The 25,880-nt window shown below is 34.2% G+C and overlaps 1 protein-coding gene across 1 annotated transcript; it reads left to right on the top strand.

Moving 5' to 3' along the window:
* Positions 1-5,031: 5,031 nt before the first annotated feature.
* Positions 5,032-16,707, top strand: Smp_164320 (hypothetical protein; the record flags this gene model as incomplete). The annotated part of the gene is made up of 6 exons (XM_018795331.1): positions 5,032-5,073; positions 9,372-9,661; positions 13,560-13,634; positions 15,002-15,053; positions 16,482-16,539; positions 16,619-16,707. 6 exons carry the CDS (start codon positions 5,032-5,034, stop codon positions 16,705-16,707), a joined length of 606 nt encoding a protein of 201 aa, XP_018646964.1.
* Positions 16,708-25,880: the final 9,173 nt, after the last annotated feature.

The following is a 25,880-nucleotide window of genomic DNA, read 5'->3' as shown; positions in this document are numbered from 1 at the left end:
TGTATCTGTGTATGGGTACACTTTATCAGTTTGTTATATAGTACAGAATAAATTACAAATACAAAGTATCATCTTATATAATCGAACAGGGAGCAAAACCATGTCGATAGATGATTATTAATTGTAATCTGTATACAGGAAAAAAAAACCGGTTAAACTTTATCAGTTAAAGGAAGGGATAAACGACGAAGCGTTAAAACAACAACAAAAAAAGAACAATGTCACAAAATAAAATTCATCTACAGAAAAAGGAATACTGAAATGGTCAAATCATTGATGTATTTTACTGGGTAACATAAAGAAGACAATGAACACACACACAAACATAAGCAATACCAGCATAGAGACGATGGTGAAGAAGATGAAGGAGAAAGCTGAAAACAATGAATAGATTAGTTGGAAATTCATTGATCCATTCCATTCATTCAACAAGTCTATTAACTGATCATTGTATTTGTTATCATAATATGAATAAAGATTTCCATAATGATGATGACGATGATAATGATATTAATGACAACATTTCAGTACAAACAAAAACATGTGTAGTTTGTTTAGTCAGAAAACAGAAACTGCCAAACAATCAGTTAGGATTAGCTAGTTTATAGGTTTAGTATTTGTTCTAGATAATACAAGACCAATATGACGTGAGATAGTTATTTATATATATATATATATATATATATATATATATATATATATATATATATATAAAACCCTGTAAAAAATAATTTTTTTATATATGTATATATAAGTAGGGTTGGATAAGTGTATGTATACATACCCATTTTGAAGTGATGACGGTACAATGAAGAGGAGCGCGAAAAAAAAGGTTAGGAGAAATCTACACACAGTATTTAACATACATAAACAATAGTCAATAATTTATACATGTCAAATTGAAAATAGACGAGAGAATAAGAAAAATCTATGAGGAATTCTATTGCTTGCCATAGTTTATGTTGTTAAACGGAGACAGAAGGAAATACCATCAACATTATCAATGTTGTCATCATGGTCAATAACAATCATCATAAGAATAATAATGTCGATAAGAGAACTGGATAGCTTTATACACAGTTGTTCATTTGAAAATAAACATTGAACAAGAACATAATATAGAAGATATGAATATGTGAATAAATGGTAAGGGTGTGTGTGTGCGTGTGTGATAAAGCCAAAAACAACTTTTGAAACAAGTGATTAGATTTAACAATCGAGAACTAACAGACACAAGTAGGTTTCATGATGGAAGTCATCCAGGCGCTTAAAGAACACAGAGTAAATAACCTCTTGAACAAGATGAATAAGAGGAAAGGGGTATTTCATACACAAACAGGGAATACATATATATGTATTATAGATGGTTCCATATAGGGAGAAAGCGGTAAAAGAAAGACACAGGCGCTTAACAAATACTTGTGCATACATAGATCGCATACAATTATAAAGAATAACTAATGGTAAGTGTTTCATATACAACAACACAGTTCAATGGTGGTAATGAACTGTCCTAAAGTCTAAAATCAGACGAAGTAGAAGAATAATAAAATGAAAATAAGAATAATAACATTCTATTCTCTTCTCTCAAGCTATTATTGAGGGCTAATGGTGATGATAATAGACGATTTTCCTTTCAAGTATATCTATATAGTTATGGGTTATGGGATAATATAATATGTTACATCATTCAATGTTAGTCAGGGGGGTAATTTAGTATATGTGTGTGTTATTTTAAAGAATATTACTTTTCTATTAATTTTACCCTTGGTATATCGTGCTTGATTGCGAAGGGAATTTATTATGTTTAATGAAGTGACATATGTAATGTATGAAAGGCATAAGATGGTAGGTAGGTAGGTATGTAAGTAGGTTAGAATAATAACAATGACGACAATAACAAGAGAAAAACAAAGGAGAGTAAAATAACAGTGCGAATAATATTTGTGATGATAATAATAATAATAAACAGTAATAATTACAATAATACTTCGATTATTATCTACCAACAACAACACCCGACAACTTATTTTCCTCAAGGACAAAGGTTAAACGGACTGGGACGCCCCTTCTCTCCATCACCGTCAATCACATATATGTCACTTACAAACTTACTCTTTATTAACATCTGTATCTGATAAAACAAAAGGAGAGGATTCACAAATCACAGAATTTTTAATGCTGCCATTATTTTGATGCTGGCGATTAAGATTCCTAGTTGGAGAAGGTGACGACGGAATACCACCAAAGCCAACACAGTTATTACTACTATCACTATTCAACAAAGGACGAGCACTGACACGGTAGAATATAAAGTTTCTCGGCAAATTGAATCGATTATTTGCCTGTACACAAAAGGAAAACGGAAAACTAAGATTAATAATATATTGGTTTAATGTTAGGTGGTTGGAGATAGTTAATTGACAGGAAACGGTGGGATCTACCTTTCATCCTACTCGGGGTTTATGATCTTCAGAGGACTGATGTCCACTGGCGGATCCAATTACGTCATTCAGCCTGAATTGTGTCTCAGTGAGTTGGGTGAGTATTAATTACCTCAAGACTATAGGTACATCTTGCCGGTGAGTGCCAAATAACAAGAAACTTTAGTTCAGGGTTTTCTGTCGATTACAACCAACCATTAGATTACATTTCAACATTGTGCACACGATGTCGAGTCGCTTAGACCAGTGGTCAGATTGAAACTTGATCGATAGAATTCGATTATCACCATAAGGAATAAATAAATACATTGATCACTCTGCTCAATGATCAATCAATTGTAATGAAATCATAAAAGTATACATGATTTATAACATCAAAGCTTCTCATATTGTTAGTTCAATCAAGTCACTTAATTACGAAGTCCAATCAGAACTAGTTCGTCTTTTGCTTTTTGGATAAATGACATTCCTCATTTTAGACGAATATCTAAATAAACGTGAAAGATGATGAATGGAACTTAAAACTTCTATTAGTTAATCTGGCTCTTCCTAACCCAAGTAACCAATCAGAACACAAAGGTGGTAAGCCGATTAACTTTCTATTATTCTAACTCTAAAACTCACATCAGTTACATAACCACAATCCACTGCAAACCGTACATTACTTAGTCATATGTGATACAAAACTGAGAAATAGGTCCGTAATTAATTAACTGTAATTAAGGAACAATAAAACACCTAACAACTCAATGAATGAAAATGAAAGCCTACGATAAGAACAATATAAAACTATTACGTTCCAGATATTTGATAACTCCACAATAGTGAGAAGCAGTAACCGGTGGAGTTCAACCAGGTCTATTGTGAGATAGTAACTCACTGATGACATTGGTGAATGGTTGCTCAATTTCGTGAATCAATTGAAGTTAGACATTAACACCGTTGGATGCCGGCTCAGTGGTCTATCGGTTAAGGGCTTTGGCTCGAGACCGGTAGGTCCTGGGTTCGAATCTCGCGAGTAAGGGATCGTGGATGCGCACTGCTGAAGAGTCCCATAATAGGACGAAACGGGCGTCCAGTGATTCCAGGTTTTCGATGGTGGTCTAGCTTCAATTGACTCATGATCTCAACTCTATAAAAACAGATATATTAATTCTCTGTATAATAAAACTAATTCCTCTCCAACACCTATCTAACATACATATGATCAGTCCAGTAAATACCCGAGCCAAATAACTACATCGGTTGGTTGAACGTGAGAAACAATTTCAGAAAATCAAAATATTCAGGGGATTTTGTGAACGAAATTGATTAGAACGTGTGCATTCTAGTATACGTGATGTTGACATATAACGTCCACACCACAACGATGAACTTAAATATCCAACAATGATTATCAAGTAGTTTCGCCCCCCAAATGCCCTGGTACGACCGAGAGTGGGGAGAGTACGCTCTCCCTCTCCAAATGCTCTCACACCGCCACGCGTATATAGCCTCTGCCAGGGAAGTCTTACTCATTGCCTTCTCACACCAGGGATATTGTTTACAAAATTGAGAGGACGGAAAGCGAATGTCCAGTGCTCTAACCGGGTTGGTGGACACAGAAAATTCATCTAGGGGAGTTGGAAAACTCTCATTCCAAACCAATGGTGTACATGGGCTTCAGTATCCTGAAGGAACAAATGGAGTATGATTCAATCGCTGGTCACCAGCTACCATGGGACTGCATCTCCTTACGATGCTCCACTGCCTTGTGGATTAGATCTTTAGGTCAAAGACTCTGAGTTTGGCCCCCTAAAAAACTATCGGTTTCAGTCTAGGCACCTGGGCAGTATCACATCCCTCACGTAAATCAAATGAGATTTGTGTGGCACATACAGATATGATGCCCCCTTGTACAAATATTTATGTGTTTAAATGAATAATAATGGTTCTTAAGTATACTTATCACCATTATATTATCTTTGAATCAATAATAATAGTAATTTATAAAGACAATTAGGTTAAAACAATAAAGAACTTACACTTGAAACTATTTATTTACATGGTAAATATTATCTCTTTAAATTATTTATACTAGAAAAAAAAGAGGAATGATGACTTTTATTCAATAATGTTGTATGAATTTCATTATGTTCCAGTTAACGCCCGTAGCTCTTCTAGAGTTACTACCGGTCCCAATCCCGGGTAAAGGAGGAGGGTTGGGCATAGGGGTTATCGACCACATCCTATAGAAAAACTAGCTCGCTAAAACAACGCTAACCAATTTCATTATATACACGATAAACATCTAATTAATCTCTATGTAATAAGGAAACAAACAAGAGATGTATACGAATTTTATCACATTAACCAATATATTCAGAACGTCATGTCTAATGTACTTTGATCAATTATAGTATATAATGAATGATTTAATTTGTTTAAATATTAACATTGAACCTTTGAACCATTTCAAAAAAAATTGTAGAAATTTTTTTTTTTCAATTTTAACTATTTAAAATGTTTCTAATGAGTGAAAAACAAATTAAAACAACCATAATCTCAATCTATTTTCTTTATTTTAAGGATAATTGTTTTAATTGTCATGTTGAAAATTATAATTGATCATAGAAAACGTGTTCAAGAAGTATGTATTTAAGAATGTTTGTTAATTTTACTTGGGATTGTTTATTTAAATGTTCATAATGATGTTTAAGATTGTAATTGTTCAGTCACTTATTGGTATCTGTGTGTATTGAATGTATTGCTTTGATATTGACTATTAGGACTCAGTAGCTATAAGGGTGAAACTATAATTTATGGACGAGCCAATCAGAAGCCTTTGACGAATTTCAAGATCAAAACGCCAATTTTATTACCTGATTCTTATGTGCAATCGTTTCACAGTGGATTTTAGAGAAAACGTGATAATTGAGAGGCTTCAAAAAATGGGACTACTAAGAAGTTATTTTATTTGTGATTGTGATAATCAAATGACTTATGAACCTTATGCAGACTACAATGATGATGTCTTTCGATGTAATATGTGTTGAAGAAAGAAGTCTGCTAGAATAGGGTTTTCTCGTACGATCCAGTTTGAGAATAAGTCAAATTATGACAATTGCCGCGAACTGGATAATAAAAGCACTAGTAACACTGGCTGCAACTGGGTACTGCAATATATACGGATGATTGGAGAGCGTACAGATGCTTACATAGACTTGGATATATTTGTCGTGTCGTTATCCACGAACGGCATTTTGTGGACACAACAACCGGAGTGCACACAAACAATATTAAGCTATGTGGTCGAGGCTGAAAGAGTTTTTGCGACCTTATCATGGCTCCAGAGGCCGACTATTATGGAGCCATATTGATAATTTCCTCTACCTTATGCATAACGATTTTAGAACATTTGAAGCTCTTGTTAACCTTTACAAGTCTTTGGACCATATAAAAGAAGTGTATCCACTTTAACTCTTTGGTTTTCTATAATATATATTAACTCTATACTGACTGTTTACTGATTGAGTAATATTTCTCAAGGTCACTAAGATTCGTTCAAGGGTCGTCCGTAAATTATAGTCTCGCCGCTATAAGTGGATAACATGATGGCGTTTGTAAACGAACGGCAGTGGGTTCGAGTTTTAGGGTGAATATCAACTGTGAGATGCAAGGATATCTGGCTGGCGAGTCCTGATTAGGACGAAACGCGCGTCCTGGATTCCATTGTTAGTCACTATCCATCTTTCCTTATAATTTTTGTTAATGTTTTTACCAATATTAAATCTAGTGTCATAAAATAATGTGATGACCTTGATTATAATTTGTTGAGCTTAACTTGATTGTCTGCGCAAAATTACATTTTTTTTAAAGATTTGACATATATAACTCTTGATTTTGTGACTGTTCATAAAAGTATTTAAAGAAGAGAGTTGAAAAACTGTTAGTGTAGTGAACAAGAACACGGGTGGGGATAATCGAATGTAATTTAGCACAACATTACAGAATATCTCATTAAAGTATGAGAACGATATAGTGAACAGTTAGTTTGCAAACTATCAATCAATTGTCTCAATTTGACTGTTTCTTCTGCAAATATCCGTCCATCGTCTCCGATTATAATTGTTCATGCATTTTTGTATCATTTGTGTGCCGTTCCCGTTCTCTCCTCATCGATCTTCTACTGAAATACATTCAATGCCCGACCATAGTCATATACTACTTATGTGCATATCAGTAACCCATACCACATTAGAAGTGATAGAAACAAGAATTGATAATAATTTTTGAAATTCATGATTGTTGACTTGAATTGTATGGATAAGTACACAGCTGTTACACAAAATCTAAGTAATACTGATAATTTATAATTTAGACTTGTATAGTAATGGTATAAACTGATTACACTTATGAGGATAGATTCTTTTCCCAAATCTTCTTGTCATTAACAGAAGAAATATTTCAAATTTGGAGTTTTACTAATATCTTCAACTGTTTGATGTTTTTTTCTTCATTTGTCTTGCTTTCTTAGAACTCTAGAACCTTCTGTATCTTATCCTGTTAATTGCTTCTTATTTTTCCATCTATTGAAGTGATGTGTAATAAGTTGGACAGCCACACAATATTTCTGAATACCAGGCTAACTAATAGCGATTCATTAGGTTTTATACAATTAAATGACATTGTTTATGATAATTATGCTTGTCATGAATTGTAGAAAGAATGTTTGGGATAATCTAACTGAAATGATTTCTACATTTTGATATCTGTGTAGTCCATTTATGACCAAGATGAACAATGTAAAACTAACCTTTATCCAATTCAAACAGTCGAATAGTTTAAAAACACTAGTATATAGTTATTCGTTTCAATAGTTTTGGAGATATCAACACATTCTACTATTTCAAACGAAAATTTCAGTGATAGGTATAAGTTATCCTTGAAATTCAATTGGTGTATTTAATCTTTACTCAAATGTTCTGCTTCTTTATCACTATTCTTTTTCATAATACTTTTGTAATATTACGATGGGAATTTTGATAGTTTCAAAGTAAACAACTGATTAGAAAATGTAAATAGTAAATAAATGAAAGCCAGAAGTTGAAGGTTTGAGAATGTTTTGAAAGTAGATGACATTTGCAGTGACCACGTGTTCACTATCAACTAGCTTTGAGAGCAAATTCCTAGAATTCTAGTCAGAAACCGTGACAAGCATATTGTAACCATGTCGAGTGGGAGGAAAAATGGGGAGGAAACGAAATATAGTTGCACAATATCGTGTATTGATTGAATTTGGGCTTGAACACCTTTGGATACCGAATCAGGGGTCTAGAGGTAAAGGGTTCACGCGTATTTTGAAGGCCATGAGGTCGTGCGGATGCATTGCTGGTGACTACCATATCAGGACAAAACGGCCGTTAAATACTTCTTGGTTTACAATAGTTACGTTACCCTAAGGCATTTAGTGCTATTCATAAAGCTTAAACATTTGCATGAACTCTTGGACAATGTGCATTTTTTTACTTGACTGCAAATTCAATGGCGACACATACTCATTCTGATTTGAACGTTACACAGTTGCCTATCCGATTGAGATTTTTGGTTCTTATTAGATATATTTAATAAACAAAGACTTATGTTTAACCTTTGTTTTTGTTTTGTCTGATGACAGATGGAATCGAAAGTATTCAGGTTTATAGTTGTTCGAACAAAGTTTGATTATTCCACTGTTTAGTTAGACCTGGCGAAGAAATATCTTCAACAGGTTTATCAGTTAACTCTTTTTATCATAAAAATGGGTGTGTAAAGTGATAATTGACCTATCACTAATCAGTAACTGATTTTTATCATTGTGTGGTTGTGTGGATTGTTCACTTTTTAATTGAGATCATGAATCGATGAATGTTAGACCAACATTGAAAACCTGGAAGCACAGGACGACCGTTTCGTCCTAGTATGGGACTCTTCGGCAGTGAGCATCTATGATCCCGCATGTGGGATTTCAATGGTGGTCTAATATTCATCGATTCATGATCTTAATCAAAAACTGAATTTGTGTTGGTCCTATCTTTTTGTATTATTCATGGTAAATTGATCGCTTTGAGACATGTTCATTAATGTGAATGGTTCAGCATCATGCTCACTGTGCTGAGATTTTAGGGGTCTGGAGGTAGTTAGTATGGAACCCTATATTAAGGTTTCTTCTTTGACACTTATTAAAAAAAATCAGAAAATTAACATAAGTAGATTCTGTGTCATTTGGAGATCACTTACGATTATTTTAAGTTTCGAACAATTGGAAGATATCTTCTGAAACTAGTGAACAGCTCAAAAATTCATTTCAAAAACATTTTATCAATAATGATTCCCTCATGTAGTTGAAATAAAGAGAGAGAAAAACTATAAGTATTCAGGAGACTGGTAGTTCCTGGGTTCGAATCTCGTGAGGCGAGGTCACGGATGCGCACTGCTGAGGAGTCCCACAAAAGGACGAAACGGCTGTCCAGTGCTTCCAGGTCTTCCTTGATGGTCTAGCTTCAATTGACTCATGATTTCAACTATTCAGGAAACGTTTGAAATCTTAATAAGATAATATCTGTGTATACTATCATCACTATAATCTTGAGAGTATATAACAAAAACAATCAAATAGAAGAGAAAGTAATCTATTAGATTACAATGAAGGATAGTGGGGTAGTATGAATTGGAAACAAGTTTCCGAAGTCATTTTCACTTGTTAGAACTATCATTTACTAACAAGATTAAAACACTCGAAAAACTGAACTCCTCCTCAAAGGTTCTAGTTAACAACAATCAAATGAGAAAACAGAATATGAAAAGAAGCTGTTCTTCTTAAACATTTTTCTACTCCATAAAATGTGAGTATTTCATGTATATGTACCATTTTTATTCATTCAATTTTTTCTAACCTTCCATTATTAGAAAACATCTCATGCTTACAATCACAAACTTGTATGGTTCAATTCCCGATTGGGGAATCAGTTTACAATGAATAAAAGTCCTATAGAGGAGAAATCAAATGAATCAACGGTACATAATCAATACTGGTCAACAAATGATTTATTGTCTTGTGAATGTGACAGTAATAATGATGATGAAAAATGGCTCCATTCAAATGAAACTGAATATCATAGAGCTAACCTTGATGATAGATTAGGTGTTAATTTTAATTCTGGAATATATGATTGGTCCCAAAGTGAATCTTGGTTAATGTAAGCTGTAATAATTAGTAATTTCAGTTGTTTTCTTTCATATTACTTATAACCGGAAAGGGTTTTTTGGAGATTTCAGTATTTTTCATAGTTGAAATCATGAGTCAATTGAAGCTAGACCACCAGGGAAAACCTAGAGGCACTGGACGGTCGTTTAGTCCTATCGGTTAAGTGCTCTGGCGCGAGACTGGTAGGCCCTGGGTTCGAATCTCGTGAGGCGGGATCGTGGATGCGCACTGCTGAGGAGTCCCATAATAGAACGAAACGGCTGTCCAGTGCTTCCAGGTTTTCCTTGGTGGTCTAGTTTTAATTGACTCATGATTTCAACTGTGAAAAATCACTTATAAGTAGTTAACAAAACTTTAATTACAGTTATTTGTATTCACCTATTCTGAAAGGCCTAAGTTATGTTGTCATTGATATTTAGGACTATATCGAGGCACTCGTTCAAGATACATAATGACCATTCCATTTGGTACAAGTTAGTCGTTACCTAGATATAACAGGTTTAAAATTATGGAACGGATAGATACTGGGCTCTAGCGTTATTGTGTACATTAACAATAAGACAAAACTATAGTCAGTTTGAAAAGTCTCAAATAGAATGAAATACGGCTCCTGGAGTTTTCTATTAACTAAAATACAACTATAATAATGAATTCATTTGTTTTAGAGCTCTAACATGATTGTATTAGTTGACATAAAAATATTATGTAGATGAATCTACTTTCATGAAGGAAGTAAAGAAAGTTATACTATCAAGTCAACAGAAATAACAATGATGACGATTAGTTTTCTGAAGGAAATTTGAGTCGAAACGTTTGCAAAGATGAAAATCGATCAATTAATGTTTTTTGAAACGCACGAACTACAAGAACTCAACATGTACATTTGATTTTCATGGCCGTTTATCGGTAGACTCTTTGCTTTAACTGCTTGTGTTTAAATATTGACTAGAGAGTTTCAAAGTGATTTTCAGCTTTGTTCGATTCTAATAATGTTGTATGTTTAGATTCGAAAATTCAAGAACAAATCGGTTAACTAGTGTAATGTTATTAAGTGGTAATTCTACATTTTTGTGTAAAGACTATATATATATATATATATATATATATATATAATCTGTGTTATATCCGGATGAGAATAAATGAATGGTAACCGTTAGGAATTACTTATGGACTAATATTATACGCTGATGAAGGACGCAGTAGACGCACAACTTCGAGATCAACAGGTTGGATTCCGCAAGGATCGACCGTGTGGAAATCAAATCGAGACATTACGGATCATCGTGGAACAATTAATTGAGTGGAATTCGTCACTATACATCAACTTCATTGACTATGAGAAGGAGTTTGACAGTGTGGACAGGAGGACATTATGGAAACTTCTTCGACACTATGGAGTTCCTGAGAAGATTGCCAACATTATCCAGAACTCATACGATGGACTACAGTGCAGAGTCGTGAATGGAGGACAGCTGACAGATGCATTTCCAGTAAGAACCGGAGTCAGACAAGGCTGTGCACTCTCCCCCTTCTTCTTTCCTCTGGTGATTGACTGGATTATGAAGACCTCGACATCTGAGGGGAAGCACGGAATACAATGGATATCTCAGAATCGATTAGATGATTAATATTGCACGGTTCTTAAGTAACTATATTACATGTATATTCATATTCTTAGCATTATAAGTTTTTATTTGACCTATTGTTTATTATCATTTGATTTACTATTCATGAGATATTCCCAATTTATTAATAACAGTCCTTCACAATCACAGCCACTTTTTGTCTTGATCTTGTACAAATGTTATTTTCTATTTTATGGTATGATATGGCCTGATTTTGCTTGTATATAAATCAGGTATGTTTGAAATACATGATTTGTATCGGGGGGGGGGCGGAGATTAATGTTTTGAACTTAACAGTTAGGGTTTAGCGGAAAAAGGACCAATCAGAACTCTACGCTGCTTGTACTAGTGTATACATTATTAGTTTGGTTGTACAAATCATAGTATCTAAAATAGACAATCATGTTTTGTGATTATCGTATAAGCTAAGGACATAACAATCTGTTTATTCAAAGTTAAGTATCTATAGTTCATTTTCAAACTGTCAAAAATTGATTTCATCTATTGTTAAGTGATTAATATTTTTTGTGGTAAAATTTGTAAATGGTTTGATACATTGACTTGGTTGGATTTTATGTTAAGGTATCATATCACAGGATGAGATCGTATATCACTTACTAACTAACTAACTAACTAACTAACTAACTAACTAACTAACTTACTTACTTACTTACTTACTTACTTACTTACTTATTTACTTACTTACGTCTGTTATCCCCAATGTAGCATAAGCCGCCGTCCAGTATTCTCCAAACCACTCTGTCTTGGGTCTTCTTTTCTAGTTCTATCCAACTTTTGTTCATTCTTTTCATATCTGTCTCCATTTCTCAGCGTAATGTGTTCTTTGGTCTTCCTCTTCTCCTTTGGCCTTCAGGATTCCATGTGAGGGCTTGCCTTGTGACACAACTGGGTGATTTCCTCAATGATGAGATCATATATATATACATATATGCATTTGCACAATAGGGAAGCTACAAGTAGTGATTCTGGAATATTCTTCCAAAAGCTGATTGTATGGAATATGTTCGGTTCCTTCTGAGCTTCTTAGAGCCTCCTCAAGTTCACCTGTGGACCGTCTCTACAACAACCAATAAAATTCAATATTGTAAGAGAATAATATTAGACCATACTCACAAAATGAGTTCTTAATGAAAACTTCTGGATATTGTTATAAATTATATTGTGAAAAAGTTACATGACAATCCGTAATCGAATACTGTATGTTGAATACCGAATGAATATATGTTTATGTTCACGGAGTTGTGGTAGTAGTAGTAGTAGACAGTTTCATATTTGTCTAGTCCTTTCAGTGCTAGTCGAATTTTATCGATGAAGTTGAAATGTGGGCACTTGTTTAAATTATCTAACATCTAGTATGCTATTTTGAAATGTTAGATAGCTAGAGGTATTTTATATAAAACCTTGAACTTAGCTGTCGTACTAGACGGCGTTCATCAACAATAGCTCAGTGGAAGCAACTTAGATTGTTGAGAAAGAGGATACGAGGTGTTGTATCCCGAAGAGAATTACTAATGGTAACTTTTGAGGACTATTTATTGGTCAATATAATATGTATATTTTCTATTGTAATCAACCTAATCATATTCGTTTCCTCTTATCACTAACTTTATTTTGACCTTTGAACTATTATTATACGATCCTTGAGTTATCATCAGTTTATTGATTACTATTCACAGCCACATTCGGCTAAATATTATACAAATGTTGTTATCTATTTTATGGGTCGATATGGTCTGTTTGGTTGGTATATAAACTCAGTATGTTTGAAATACAATGATTCATACCACTGAGGCTGTTATTGGTGTTTTGGACTTAACTGGCTGGGCTAAGCAGATCGCAGGATCAGTTAGCACTGTAGACTGCTCGTACGGTTTCGTGTGTTACTGTTCCTTTCGATAATTCGCTGCTCCCTGATTGGCGGTCTCATCAAGTCACACATTAGCAAGTCATCCACTCGGCCACAAGATATAACACGAGGGTGAATCACACAAAACATCAGTTTCCTCAAAACTTAAAGTACTTCATGCTGACAATAAAATCCAAAGTAATCTTTTTAACAAACCAGCTTACTTACTGAACATAGCTCTCTGACACATATTTAACTTATTATATAGATATGGGATCTTTATGGAATTTGAATGGTTCTAACCCATTTTATAACATGTTCATGAAATGTAAACATCAACACTGTATATTTTATCTAATTTGAATATTACTACGTTTTCTTGTTTTAATTTTCTGTAGTGTTCAAAATGCTATAATAAATATCATTCTCTGTAAACCAGATCTAGATATCAGTGAAGCCGTCAGAAATATGAGGTACGTTCAATTCCTTTTTTTAAAAAAAGAAACTCAAATATTTAATTCAAAATCTATTTTATAAGCTAGGATAGATAGTGGCTAGCACTGAAATGCAGGACACGCGTTTCTTTCTCTTTGAGACTCGTCAGCTGGATGTGTCTGCATCTCAGAGTTCATGATCACTCTGAGACTCCAACCCAGTATCGTTTGCTTCAAACGCCATCACGTTATCCGTTTAGCTGCTAAGTCCTGAAAGCCACCTACTTATGCAGTGTGGTGAAGTTTAAACTCCCGGAGTGAACATCAACTCTGGGATACAGTTACATCCAACTGACGAGCTCGAAATGGGACGAAAAGCGTGTTCTGGATTCCACTGCTAGTCACCATCCATCTTTGCTTATAAGGCTTGTTGTACGACTAGTATTTCACTGCGTTTAGTTCTATTATCATTTAGTAGTAACAGCGAAATTCTGTTTTAATTTCTTTACATGACAGTTCAAGAAATCATAACTTTATCTTATTTTATATGAAAACCTTACATATACCTTAAAAATGTTTGCAGTCTTTGTCAAATATTTCTTGTCGATTACATGAAAAGAATAAAACAAAAATATGTCTTATTAGACCCTAAACTAGGTTTTTTATAAGTCCTGGATTTGGTCTTTTGATGGTTTGTGAGTACGTACTTCTGAAGAATATCATATTAGGACGAAGCAGCTGTTTAGTACTTCCTGGTTTTCACAGGGTACCTCAAGTGAGATCAATCCGTGAAAAATATCACATACACATAACTACTGAAGTAAAATTGACATATCAAATCCTATAGCTCATTGAAACTTCATTTAATCTATGTCGTTAATGTTTCTTATAATCTAGCAACTGTTAACCTTAATCGTTTTAAACATATTTTTATCTGAATAGGGGTTTATGGAGATTGTAGTAAGTTAATAGTTGAATTCATGAATCGATTAAAGCCAGACCATCATGTAAAACCTGAAAGTACTGGACGGCCGTTTTTTCCTAGTATGGGATCAGTGGAGTTCAACTGTGTCTGTTGTGAGACAGTTACTCACTGAAGAAAATGGTGGACGGTGGCTCAATATCGTTGATTGGTTGAAGTAAGATATTAACACCATTAGATACCAGATCAGTGGTCTACAGGTTAAGCATTCTTGCGCAAGAATGAAGGTTCTGGGTTCGAGTCCTTCTGGCGCGAGATCGTGGATGAGCACTGCTGAGGAGTCCCTTACTAGGACGAAACGGCTGTCCAGTGCTTTCAGGTTTTCCATGATGGTCTAGCTTTAACCGACTTATGAATTCAACTATGAAATCTTTATCGACGATCCTATGTGAACTGATGAATTTTGACTGTTATTTTCATATAGACAACTGATAAACTCTGGAATTGAAACGGCTACTGTTATTGAATATTGTGAAGTAAGTTGAACAAATTATTAATGTCTGCGATAAAACCTCTAAGATATGTACACAAACATCATTAAACATGAAAACATAAATACACAAGCTGTTTAATACCTTAAATTGATCAACCATGATTTTCATAACTGAGATTATAAAATCTTAATTAATTTGTAGTATAACATAGTTTGTCCTTGGTGATTAGTAATGTTTTAGAAGCACTGTTCTCTCATTATATTACCAAGTAGAAAATGAGAGGTTATTCAAAAATCTCAGTAGAGTTCATTGTCCAATTAATATACAGCAGTAAAGATCATTAATTCTTTAAATCTGTAATTTGTAACTTGGACGTTACTATACGAACCAATGATTAACAATTTTCAACTTTGGTTACTGTTTGTGCGCTGAAATATAAGTACCCATCCAGAATTCTTCAACTAAGAAATTAATGGAATACTATCAAACTCTATGAGTTGCGAGATTTAGTAAAAGTTTGCTTATGATGAGAAAGACTACACTTGCCTTATGAGCTAACTGACGGTTGTCAGTTACTCAGATAATCATTTTATGCCATGGCAAGTATTCAAACTAATATCTGTAAGGTCCTGTATTCTTTCATTGTAAAGGTTAAATAAATGATTAATCTTTGTGTGTATATGTACATCTTGAAAGAACTGCTGTGATAATGTCATTTAATCACAAATTTAGTGGCTGACTAGGAAACTCTGAGATCATATTTCTTCTTATTTGTTTGGACATCACTTTCACACTAAGACTCTAATTCAGCGATATTAGTTTTAAACGATAACGCACTGTTCTCTGAAGTAGTGAGTACTGAATTCTTAGCATTGTGTTCAGGTCTCAGTATGAAGATAAACACTGAGATGAATCTATTTGATGTGTTTTAACTAGAATGAAACGTGCTTTATGTATTCCACTGCTAGCGACCATTACATTTTACTGTAAATATTTATTGCTTTAGCTATTGATATTATGGTGTGTGCTACTGATCTCGACAGATACAAGTAGTATGTATCACTAATCGAAAGTGAAATGCCGAGTGGGAGAGTGTTCGAATACAAAACAAACTATCCACTGAAACTGTTCAAACTATCGTTATGTTCTAAGATCCACTTGATCTTGAGTAGACATGGGAGCATGGACAGGTGATGTATCTACACTCTCCTCATTCGTCAACTAGGTAGTAGTGGAAACTAATTTAGGAGTTCAGAAATTTTAGCTTCACCGAACAACATTCTAAGATGATGATGTCTAACTAAGATAGACTTCTTATCAATCATGCATCCAGATGATAAGAAATGAATTATATATTGAATTAGACGATATTGCATTAAACTAGATTCATAGTTACTTAGGGAAGTCTTTTATTATGCTAAATGTTTGCACTAAATAATTCATCTTACAATATTGTTTGAATTTCACCAGAAAAAGGTATTACGTAACACTATGCGTACTCTTCGCAGACCATTGGAAAAGTTAAATGGTAAGTCAAGTAATCATTAGTTACACTGAAAAAGTTCTGATTGAAACAGTTATGAAAATCTGTTAACTTACTTGCAAAGGGGAATATCAAAAAGATATCAAGTTAACACATGGTACTGTTATGAGTTTTAAGAAGTTAAGACTATTTCTACTTGATTACGCATTTTAAATTGTAAAATAAAGTGATTACAATAATGGGAAGTAGATTTACTCTGTCTGTCGGGTGTTGATTACACGATACACTATCTGATAGGATCGTTTAACGAAATGAAAAGTAGAGTGGCTTAAATGAAATCCAACAATCCCCACAAACTCGTACAAGAAATTATCATGTGCTCACTAGTTACCAGCTTTGAGAGGAGATTTGCGAAATTCTAATGAGAAGATGTGACAAGTGGAGCTAATCTCACTCGGATGTGTGACAATAATCCACCGAAGACGATGGTCGTGCAATGTTGTGGATTATTCGAGGTTAAACACAAACATCATTGGATGCTGACTCAAAAGTCTGGAGGTTAGGCATTTGCGTGAGACCGAAGGTCGTGCATTGATTCTTGCGTTCAGAATCGTGGATGGGCACTACTGAGGAGTCTCATACTAGGACCAGATGGCCTTTCAGTGCTTTCAGGCTTTCAATACTGGTGTAACTTTGATCTGTTCACGATTTCAATAAGAAATAGTATGCTTTGAATAACATCTACGATCTTACATATCACTTCATCTGTGGTTGAATTTGACTATGTTATGAATACTCTCATAGCAATATGCCTCTATATGTAGTACTTTTGTTTAATTTTCACAATTGTTATTTGAAAATTTCAGGCAATGAACTGATCAGTGAACTAATAGGAATTTGGAAATATTATATAAACTATAGTTATCCTATTATTTTATTGATATTCACGACAGTATCAGTAAGTTGTTATTTTATTAAACTCGATGGTACTAAATTTTTAATTGAGATCGTGAACCGATTGTTGTTATATCACCATTCGACACCTGAAAGCGCTGGACGGCCGTTTCGTCCTATTGTTGGACTCCTCAGTAGTGCGCACTCACGATCTCGAACGCGGGACTCAAACCCAGGACCTTCAGTCTTGCGTGGGAACGCCTAACCTCTGAACTACTGATCTGGCATTCAACGGTGTCAATGTCTAACCTCAACTAATCCATGGTCGTCCAGTACTTCCAGGTGTTCAATAGTAGTCTAATACCAATTGGTTCATGATCTCAATCAAAAACATAATAATTCACACAACCCAGTACTGACAATTAACATGTGCTCACTAGTGACTAGCTTTGTGAGGGAATTCTGGGAGTTCTAGTGAGAGGCTGTGACCAGTGGAGCTAATTCGTTTCAGGTAGCGATAGGTATCTACCTCAGTACAATGGAAGATGGTCGCGTAATTTTGTAGATTGGTTGAGGTTAGACATCAATCGGTTCATGATCTCAATAAAAACATAATAACTTCTACAACCCCATACTGATTAATGGTATTAATAGATATTTTTTCTTTCATAAAAGCACATTTTATTGATTCCAACCTTGTTGGTTTTGAGTTTTTATGACATAAATTATTCATTTATGTCACCTGTATCCTGACTGACTAAAAATTAGCCTTACTTCTAGTTGTCGTTTTAGGAATTTCTGAAGTTCCCTGGTAACGTTTAATGAGTATATGTTAGTTGAACGTTTTTGGTTCGATGATTCAGTAAACTGGAATATATACTCTTGGATGATGACAATTATAAGTTAGTGGAAAACTGTTTCACAGTAATTTGATGCTATTTTTTTCAGTATTATGATTTCAAGTCTACCCAATGTGAATGGATTATATTTAGATTACTGAATTAGTAACAGGTTTATCGATGGGCAAATAGATAGATTCTCACCAAACTCATGAGTGCTCATTGTTGAAAAGCCACAAACAAGCATGAAATAACTAAAGTATGGAGTCAATCCATCATGAAAAACACCATACAACTATGAGATCAACCACTTTAGAAATACGTTATACTCTCTATTAATAGACATTTAAAGGTAAATAACCAAAATATTCAATTTCTTGAATCATTCTAAAAAGAATATATCGTTAAAATAATTTTCAAATTCAATCAAGCAAATACAAACACATTCACTTGGTGTTGTTGACTTGTATCAATTGCAGTCCTAAATAATAATGAGAAGATACAAGTAAACAACACCAAGTGAATATAACTTCGCCCGATTGCACAAACATGTGCCTATCAGGACTCAGTAGCTAAGTGGATAACGTGATGGCGTTTGAAGCGAACAGTAATGAGTTCGAGTCTTGGAGTGAACATTAACTTTGAGATGCAGCTAAATCCAGTTGACGACTCTCAAATAGGACTCCTGTAATCCACTACTGGCCACTAACCATCTTTGCTTATAAATACTAACACAGTTTCACAAACAGATAATCATTTTTGAGTATTTGAAGAATAGTCTTACATTCATTAAAATGAAAAATAGAAATCCTCCTTCTTTTTGACTGCTGTCACACTGTGTTGGATTCCTGTATTGAATTTATCTTCATCTCTGAATGATAAAACATCTGTTGTATTAGATTCGATTATCAAAATTGTTTGATAACATTTTTTGTACTTTAGGTTCCACAAAAGACTGTTGAATACATGTTAGGAGTTTCATTTTTAAAGTATATACTTGAAAGGATGAAAATTGAAGGTCAGTTTTATTGACCTATGTTGTGAGGTATAGTATGTAATTATGATAATGGATACATAATTTTCCAATGGTGTATTTCTAATTCCTTAGATTTGTAAACTATTTCTTGGTCATTCACTTATAACTATCATTCAGGCTGATTTCTGATTGATTCATTGTTGAAAGCATAAGTCAATTGAAGCTTTCAACTATGAAACTGTGGTCTAGCTTCAATTGACTCATGCATTCAACTATGAAAATACTGAAATCTCCACAAAAACCTCTTCTGATTCATTGTATTACTTTTCGTGACACAAATATACAAATGTTGACTATTGCCATTATAATATTACATGTTAGATTAATTTTGCCTACAGATGAATTCTTGTGGTAAGTCCCTGAACTGTTTCAGGGTTATACTCAAAACACTCAACTAGATATATAGTCACTGATTACAATCTGTTTTTAAAATATAAATAAATATAATCCGTACAAAAGTGTGAAATAAAACATTCATTTACGATGGAAACAATAAAACAATCTGTGGAACAGTAACAAGAGCATGATAAAATAAATCAATAAAAATGTAGTCTCGTTTTGAAGGAGGCGCAAGTTTGTGATTAACGAATAAACAAAGTATAGTCACTCAAAGTTTAGAGCGAATTGCGATGGTGAGGATTTGATGATAATATCGGTGAGTTCGTTTATCGTGTACTTACTTACTTACGCCTGATGCCCGTTGCGTAGGATCATAAGCCGCCTACCAGAATTCTCCATTGAACTCTCTCATGAGCAATCCTTTACAGTTGTTTCCAGTTGCTATTTATCATCTTCGTGACTGCCTTCAATTCCCGACTCAATTTGTTTTTTAGCCTTCCTCTTTTTCGTTTTCCTTCAGGATTCCATGTTAGTGCTTGTCCTCTTCATCCGGAAGTTGGTATGTTCTCTCTCACAGTAGGTTGTTGCTGATGGTATCCGGTCAACGGACATTGAGTATCTTGAGTATACAACTGTTTATAAATAATTGTACATTTTGTTGATGGTCGTAGTAGTTCTCGAAGTTTCATTTCCGTATACTAGACGTTCTTATTGAAGTTTTTGTGTTTGATGTTGGTTGATAGTTTCATATGTTCTTCAAATGTAGAAATGCTGTCCTTACTTTGCTAATCCTTGCCATCACATCTGCATCAGATCCTCTTTGTTCATCGATGATGCTTACCAGGTATGTGAAAGCTTTCACCTCTTCTAGAGTTTCTCCATCAAGTGTGATTGAATTGATGTTCTCCACGTTTTGTTTGAGATTCTTGCTCTTTCCCTTGTGTATGTTGAGGTCTACTGATGCAGAGGCTTCTGCTAGTGTATCGAATTTACAAAAAAATCATGTTTAGCCCTACAAATTACCTATAGTTATTTAACATCTCAGCAGAATGCACGCAATGTTAGTTCTTAGGAGAATCTACAACAACTGGGGTTTAACCCTATCAAGCATAAGACAAATGTCACTAATAGTAATGAATCATTCAAAGTCATAAGTTTTCGCAGAATCTTGTAATGACTTTTACATATTAGTGTAATTTGTAAAGGTAGAAATCTTACCTTTGATAACTGTTGTTTTGGCACATGTGGATTCTAAACGGATTGTAGTCACATCACCATTAAGTTACAAGCTGACCATAGTTCAACTTTTCCATAAAAGTGCATTTGACTTAAGGGCCAAATGAAGACAATCCACTCAGGATGCATGTATGCTGAAAAAAGACTAAGCAATTGGAGACCTTAGCACCAACAACGGTATGATTCAAGCTGTTATAAATTATTTAAAATTCATTTTGGTCGAAAAAAATGATGGCCATTCCCTCAATGGAAAACACAGGGCATTTGAAGAAAGAACCAATGGGTTCGAGTTTCCGTATGAATATCAACAATGTGATCCAGTTACATTCAGCTGGGAAGTTCTAAATCAGACATAACACACTTCTTTAATCCCATTATTGTCTGCAAGCAAACTTGGCTGAGAAATATTATTAATTTGCCTTTTTCTTTTTCTTTTATATACAGACATTATCAAAAGACAGAAAAACAAAATTAATTCGCATGTTAGACACATGTATTGCACAATACTAGTGAGTCTTACCAAAGATATTTAACAAATTTTTTCATGAATATCATTAGTTATAGGATTAAAGAATATCAAGACTATTCCCGGCAAAGATTTCATCTTCATCAAACGTTCCAAACACAAGCACAGTCTGTTGGAAACATCGTAAACTGAGAAGAATCAATTGTTTATTACTTATTTACTTCTTAGTAGTTCTGTAGTTACAATCTATTTGTGATAAACACTAGAAAAATATAAAAAATACTAATAGTTATGAAAAGCGATTTAAACACTTGAACAGTGAAACGTTTTCTCCAAGTTGAAGAAAAGAAAAAAAAGGTTATGTAATCAAACGACAATAACTCACTGATGAAGTTGTATGAAGATAGTGTTTGATCGCAACTTGACTGAAGATAAAGAATTTGAAGTACTAAATTCCAACTCAGATGCTTCAACCTATTTTCTTTGTGACAAATTCTGATGATCTTTTGACTGCATGATATGTAAAGTTTTGAGCGGATACCATTAAGGAGTTTCGAACTTGGATGAAATAGCTATCCAATGTTTTCTTTATTTCTCGGTAATTTTACAGTCTAGGTCAAATTACTCTCAGAATAGTTTTGACATGAATACTTTGAAATGGTTAAAAAAAATTAGGAAAACTAAGATCATAAACTAGTCATCTATAAAGGGACAAATTATCCATATGAATGGTAAGCCTCAAATAAAACAGTGGTATGCATCCCAGAGTTGATGTTCACTCCGGGACTCGAACCCTGTGCCGTTCGCTTCAAACGTCATCACTTTATCCACTTAGCTACTGAGTCCTGTTTGGCGCCTGCTTATGCAATGCGGTGAAGTTTTAATTCATCTCGTACTGTTTGTTTGGATGTTTCCATTAATGTTCTAGTCTCCAATTGATCAGTCTTTCATTGGGTTCGAGTCCCGGAGTGAACATCAACTCTGGGGTGCAGGCACATCCGGCTGACGGGTCCCAAATAGGACGAAACGCATGTCCTGGATCTCAATGCTAACCACCATATATATATATATATATATATATATATGCTGCTCAGTATTGTGTTTGTAATAGTCTCATTTTGTATATCTCTGAACATTTCACTAGATAGGTGACATTCGCTACGTCATATAAATGATTTCTTGTTTATCTATATTATAACTAGTTTCAAGATTCATGAGGGACTAAACTTTCAATCGGACACTAGGACAATATATACTATACTTTAGTGTCAGGTTTGCTGAAGTGACACACACTTTCTGACTATTCTGAATCATCTGTTGTTAAGGTAACCTCGCTGTTACTTCCTTTCTCAGGATGATTGTTTGAAATATGCTTTATAAATTCCTGAAAATAACTTGGTTGTATACTACGTGATCCATAATGATGGAAGCGATCAGATCAATAAACTCTGAGGGGCAATAAGAATGAGAACTATATGAGCTAGATCGATACTAGAAGACTAACTTCTACATATCTTTATCAATTATCACTTAATATGATAGACAGTGATGTATAAGCTGTAAATTTGGTCATTCAAACATGAGTTCTTCAATAATTCATTTCAGTTGACTTTTTCTGATAAACATATTCAAGTCTCATAATATTTTTATTGATAAAAACAAGACTTGTAGGTCCTCGGTTAGAATCTCGTGAGGCGAGATCGTGGATGCGCACTGCTGAGGAGTCCCACAATAGGACGAAACGGCCGTCAAGCAGTGCTTTCAGGTTTTCCTTGGTGGTCTAGCTTCAATTGACTCATGATTTCAACTGTATATTCATAAATTGTTGAATACATATTTTTCATCTTCTAGACATTCTGTTCAGATAGACTTTCAGTTGACAAAATTCAACAGTATAATCAATTATTAATGAAGTATATTTTACCTGGAATGGAATTCAATGAAAACCAATAGAAGGGAACACTATTATCATCAGTTTGTTGTTAAGGCAAATATAACATTACTGATAAAAATCACTTTGCTTTTTAAAACAAAAAATAACAGTATTCATTTGATACGGATATGACTCCTTAGATATTCTATTTTGAAGTGTCTACTGAGATGAGGGTGAAGATTGGAAAGTTTTATTCATTAGTTTAGAAAGCATTTTCAAGGCAAGTTAGAAACTATTCTTTGGTGAATGATACAAACATGGGTGCATTTTATAAGACTGTTGGTTGAAAGTTAAATGTACATAAGATAAATAAAGATTCTTCAGCCATATACCAGATAAGTGTTTAGTGATAAATGGCTCCTTAAAACAAATAGTTTTGTTGAACATAGTTGTTATGATTTGTAGTACCGTGCTTCGTTAATCGTTCACCTTGATAACCGTTATAGTTCCAATCTTAACAGTGCATAAAATCAGAAGGCAAAGAGAGGCAGTAACTACAGTTAATTGTCAAATAACTCAGGCCAGAAAGCTACTAGCACCTGAGCGAAGATCAGCGAGCGAGCGAGCAGCAAGTGAGTAGCAAGCAATTACATAGGCAATTTATAGTCAAATTTAATAAGGGCAAATTGTTATTGTTATTATCCAAATGACACAGGCCTGTTAAGTAAGTTAATCGAAAGGCTTAACCAAAATTAACCATAATCGGAATTGATCGTAGGATGGTTGCTATAGATTGACCTTAATGAATGAAGGCACCTGGTCAAACATCTTCACTATATAACGTTTCGACTTGTGGTGAGACTTTTCTGACACTTCAACTAGTCATTTGAAAAATCCTGCGTTGCGGTACCGTTACCTACAATCAAATATATTCTTCTCGCCAACTATCATCTCTTTATTCCTTGTTTTGATTCAGGTTACTTCGGTGAAGATATTTGAAATAACAATGTCAAACTGAGAAGAATCACAGTTGAATTCACTTGAATAGTGTACCCGAGGTCTTTTCGAGTCACAAGACTGTCTTGGTTATTCGGAAATGTTTGTACATTAGTATATATAAATAATATATGTGGTTCTATGACAAATCATAAGTAGTTGAAGTTAAGCGTTCATTCAAGGTGGTAATACAACAACAGTCAGTCGTAAACCAGTCGAAAGTAAAAATAAAGAGTTCAAAATAACTCTCCATGTAAAATCCGTTTTAACCAATAAGGACATAGTTAGCTTGTTGACAATCAAGTTAATCAATGCGAATCCAAAAATGGGATGTTCCTGATTACTAATAAGTAATAAAACAAGAATTTCACAACCAGTACGACCAGACTATATCTTATCCAGTGAATACTTAGTTCAGAAGTATTCTGTTCACGTGAAAGTTTGGCTCGAGGATGTAATCTGAAACTTGGGGATCGAAAAGGAAGTTGATATGATATGCAATCCAGCTATCCCTGCACGGATAATTTCAGGCCCACACATTCTGGAGCTAGATCTTTAGTAGTAATCGATGTCTTGCTTTCAGTCTTTTTCTACAACTTTCACTTTGCACTTCGAGAACTTGAAATGATTGGAAGGCTAAAACTTCTTAACTTATTCAAAGAAGAACAGATAAGCTAAAGCCAGTTATTATTAAATATCTTGTACGAAGCACGCTTTCAAAACTACGCACAGTTTTCCATGACATCAGGACATCGACAGAAGAAATAGATAAAGACAGACGTTCTTTAGACCTCGATTGATAGCTACTGTAAGTGATACATACCAAGCTTGGCTGTTATTGATAGAATATCAATAAAGTTTGATAAAACTGTTTTACCCGGGCCGAAATAACAACAAGAACGAAATAAATGTGACTAAAGCAACCCCACTGACCAAAATGTCCAAACACAGTATGATAATCCTTCTCACGATGATATTACAATCACCAAGTAATCAAGAGTCATTAATCTGCGACAAAGTATCAAAGGCTTCTATCGTTTCTCATTTCGTCTTTTATCACTCTGTATAATACAATGATCACCGTCGAAAACAGTTAAATTATGGCGACTTAGCGAACGTATTCGAGTACGTCCAAATGTCCAAGGATATCAGTCATATCAGTTTTAGAATTTCCTGCAGACGAAACGTGCTATGCAATGTGGTGCTCGTTGTTGGTCCTGCTTGATATTGACGAGGAGTGATAAGATATTCATCCCACTTGTTTTCGCCTATATTCTAAAAGCTGATAGCACTAATTTGAGAATTAAAGATCGACTAAGAATACTGTTTTGGATAGCTATATTTCGATTACACATTTATGCAAACAGATGGTAAGTAATGCAGCTCGGGTAAAGATTTTCGGTTGAAGTGTATATTCATTTAGATCATTTGTAACTAGCACACAGGTGATGATGATCATTTCTTACATACTTATAATCATAACTAAATCCTAATTCGAGCTTCAGTATCGCAATGACTTATATAATCGGATAACTAAATTCTATTACAAAGCTGAAAGTATGCTTTTAATGATATTTCTCGTTAGACGTAATTCATCTGTGTAGCATGTAAAACGTACTTGTTATCTGAACACAATTTATAAGATTAAAGTGAGTTGATAGGTATATGTTGAACCAATCATTGGGCATAAACTTAAGTATAATGAAT

Source organism: Schistosoma mansoni, assembly GCF_000237925.1.
Source record: "Schistosoma mansoni, WGS project CABG00000000 data, supercontig 0179, strain Puerto Rico, whole genome shotgun sequence".
In the NCBI taxonomy this organism is placed as follows: domain Eukaryota; kingdom Metazoa; phylum Platyhelminthes; class Trematoda; order Strigeidida; family Schistosomatidae; genus Schistosoma; species Schistosoma mansoni.
This window is presented reverse-complemented; position numbering and strand designations above follow the sequence as displayed.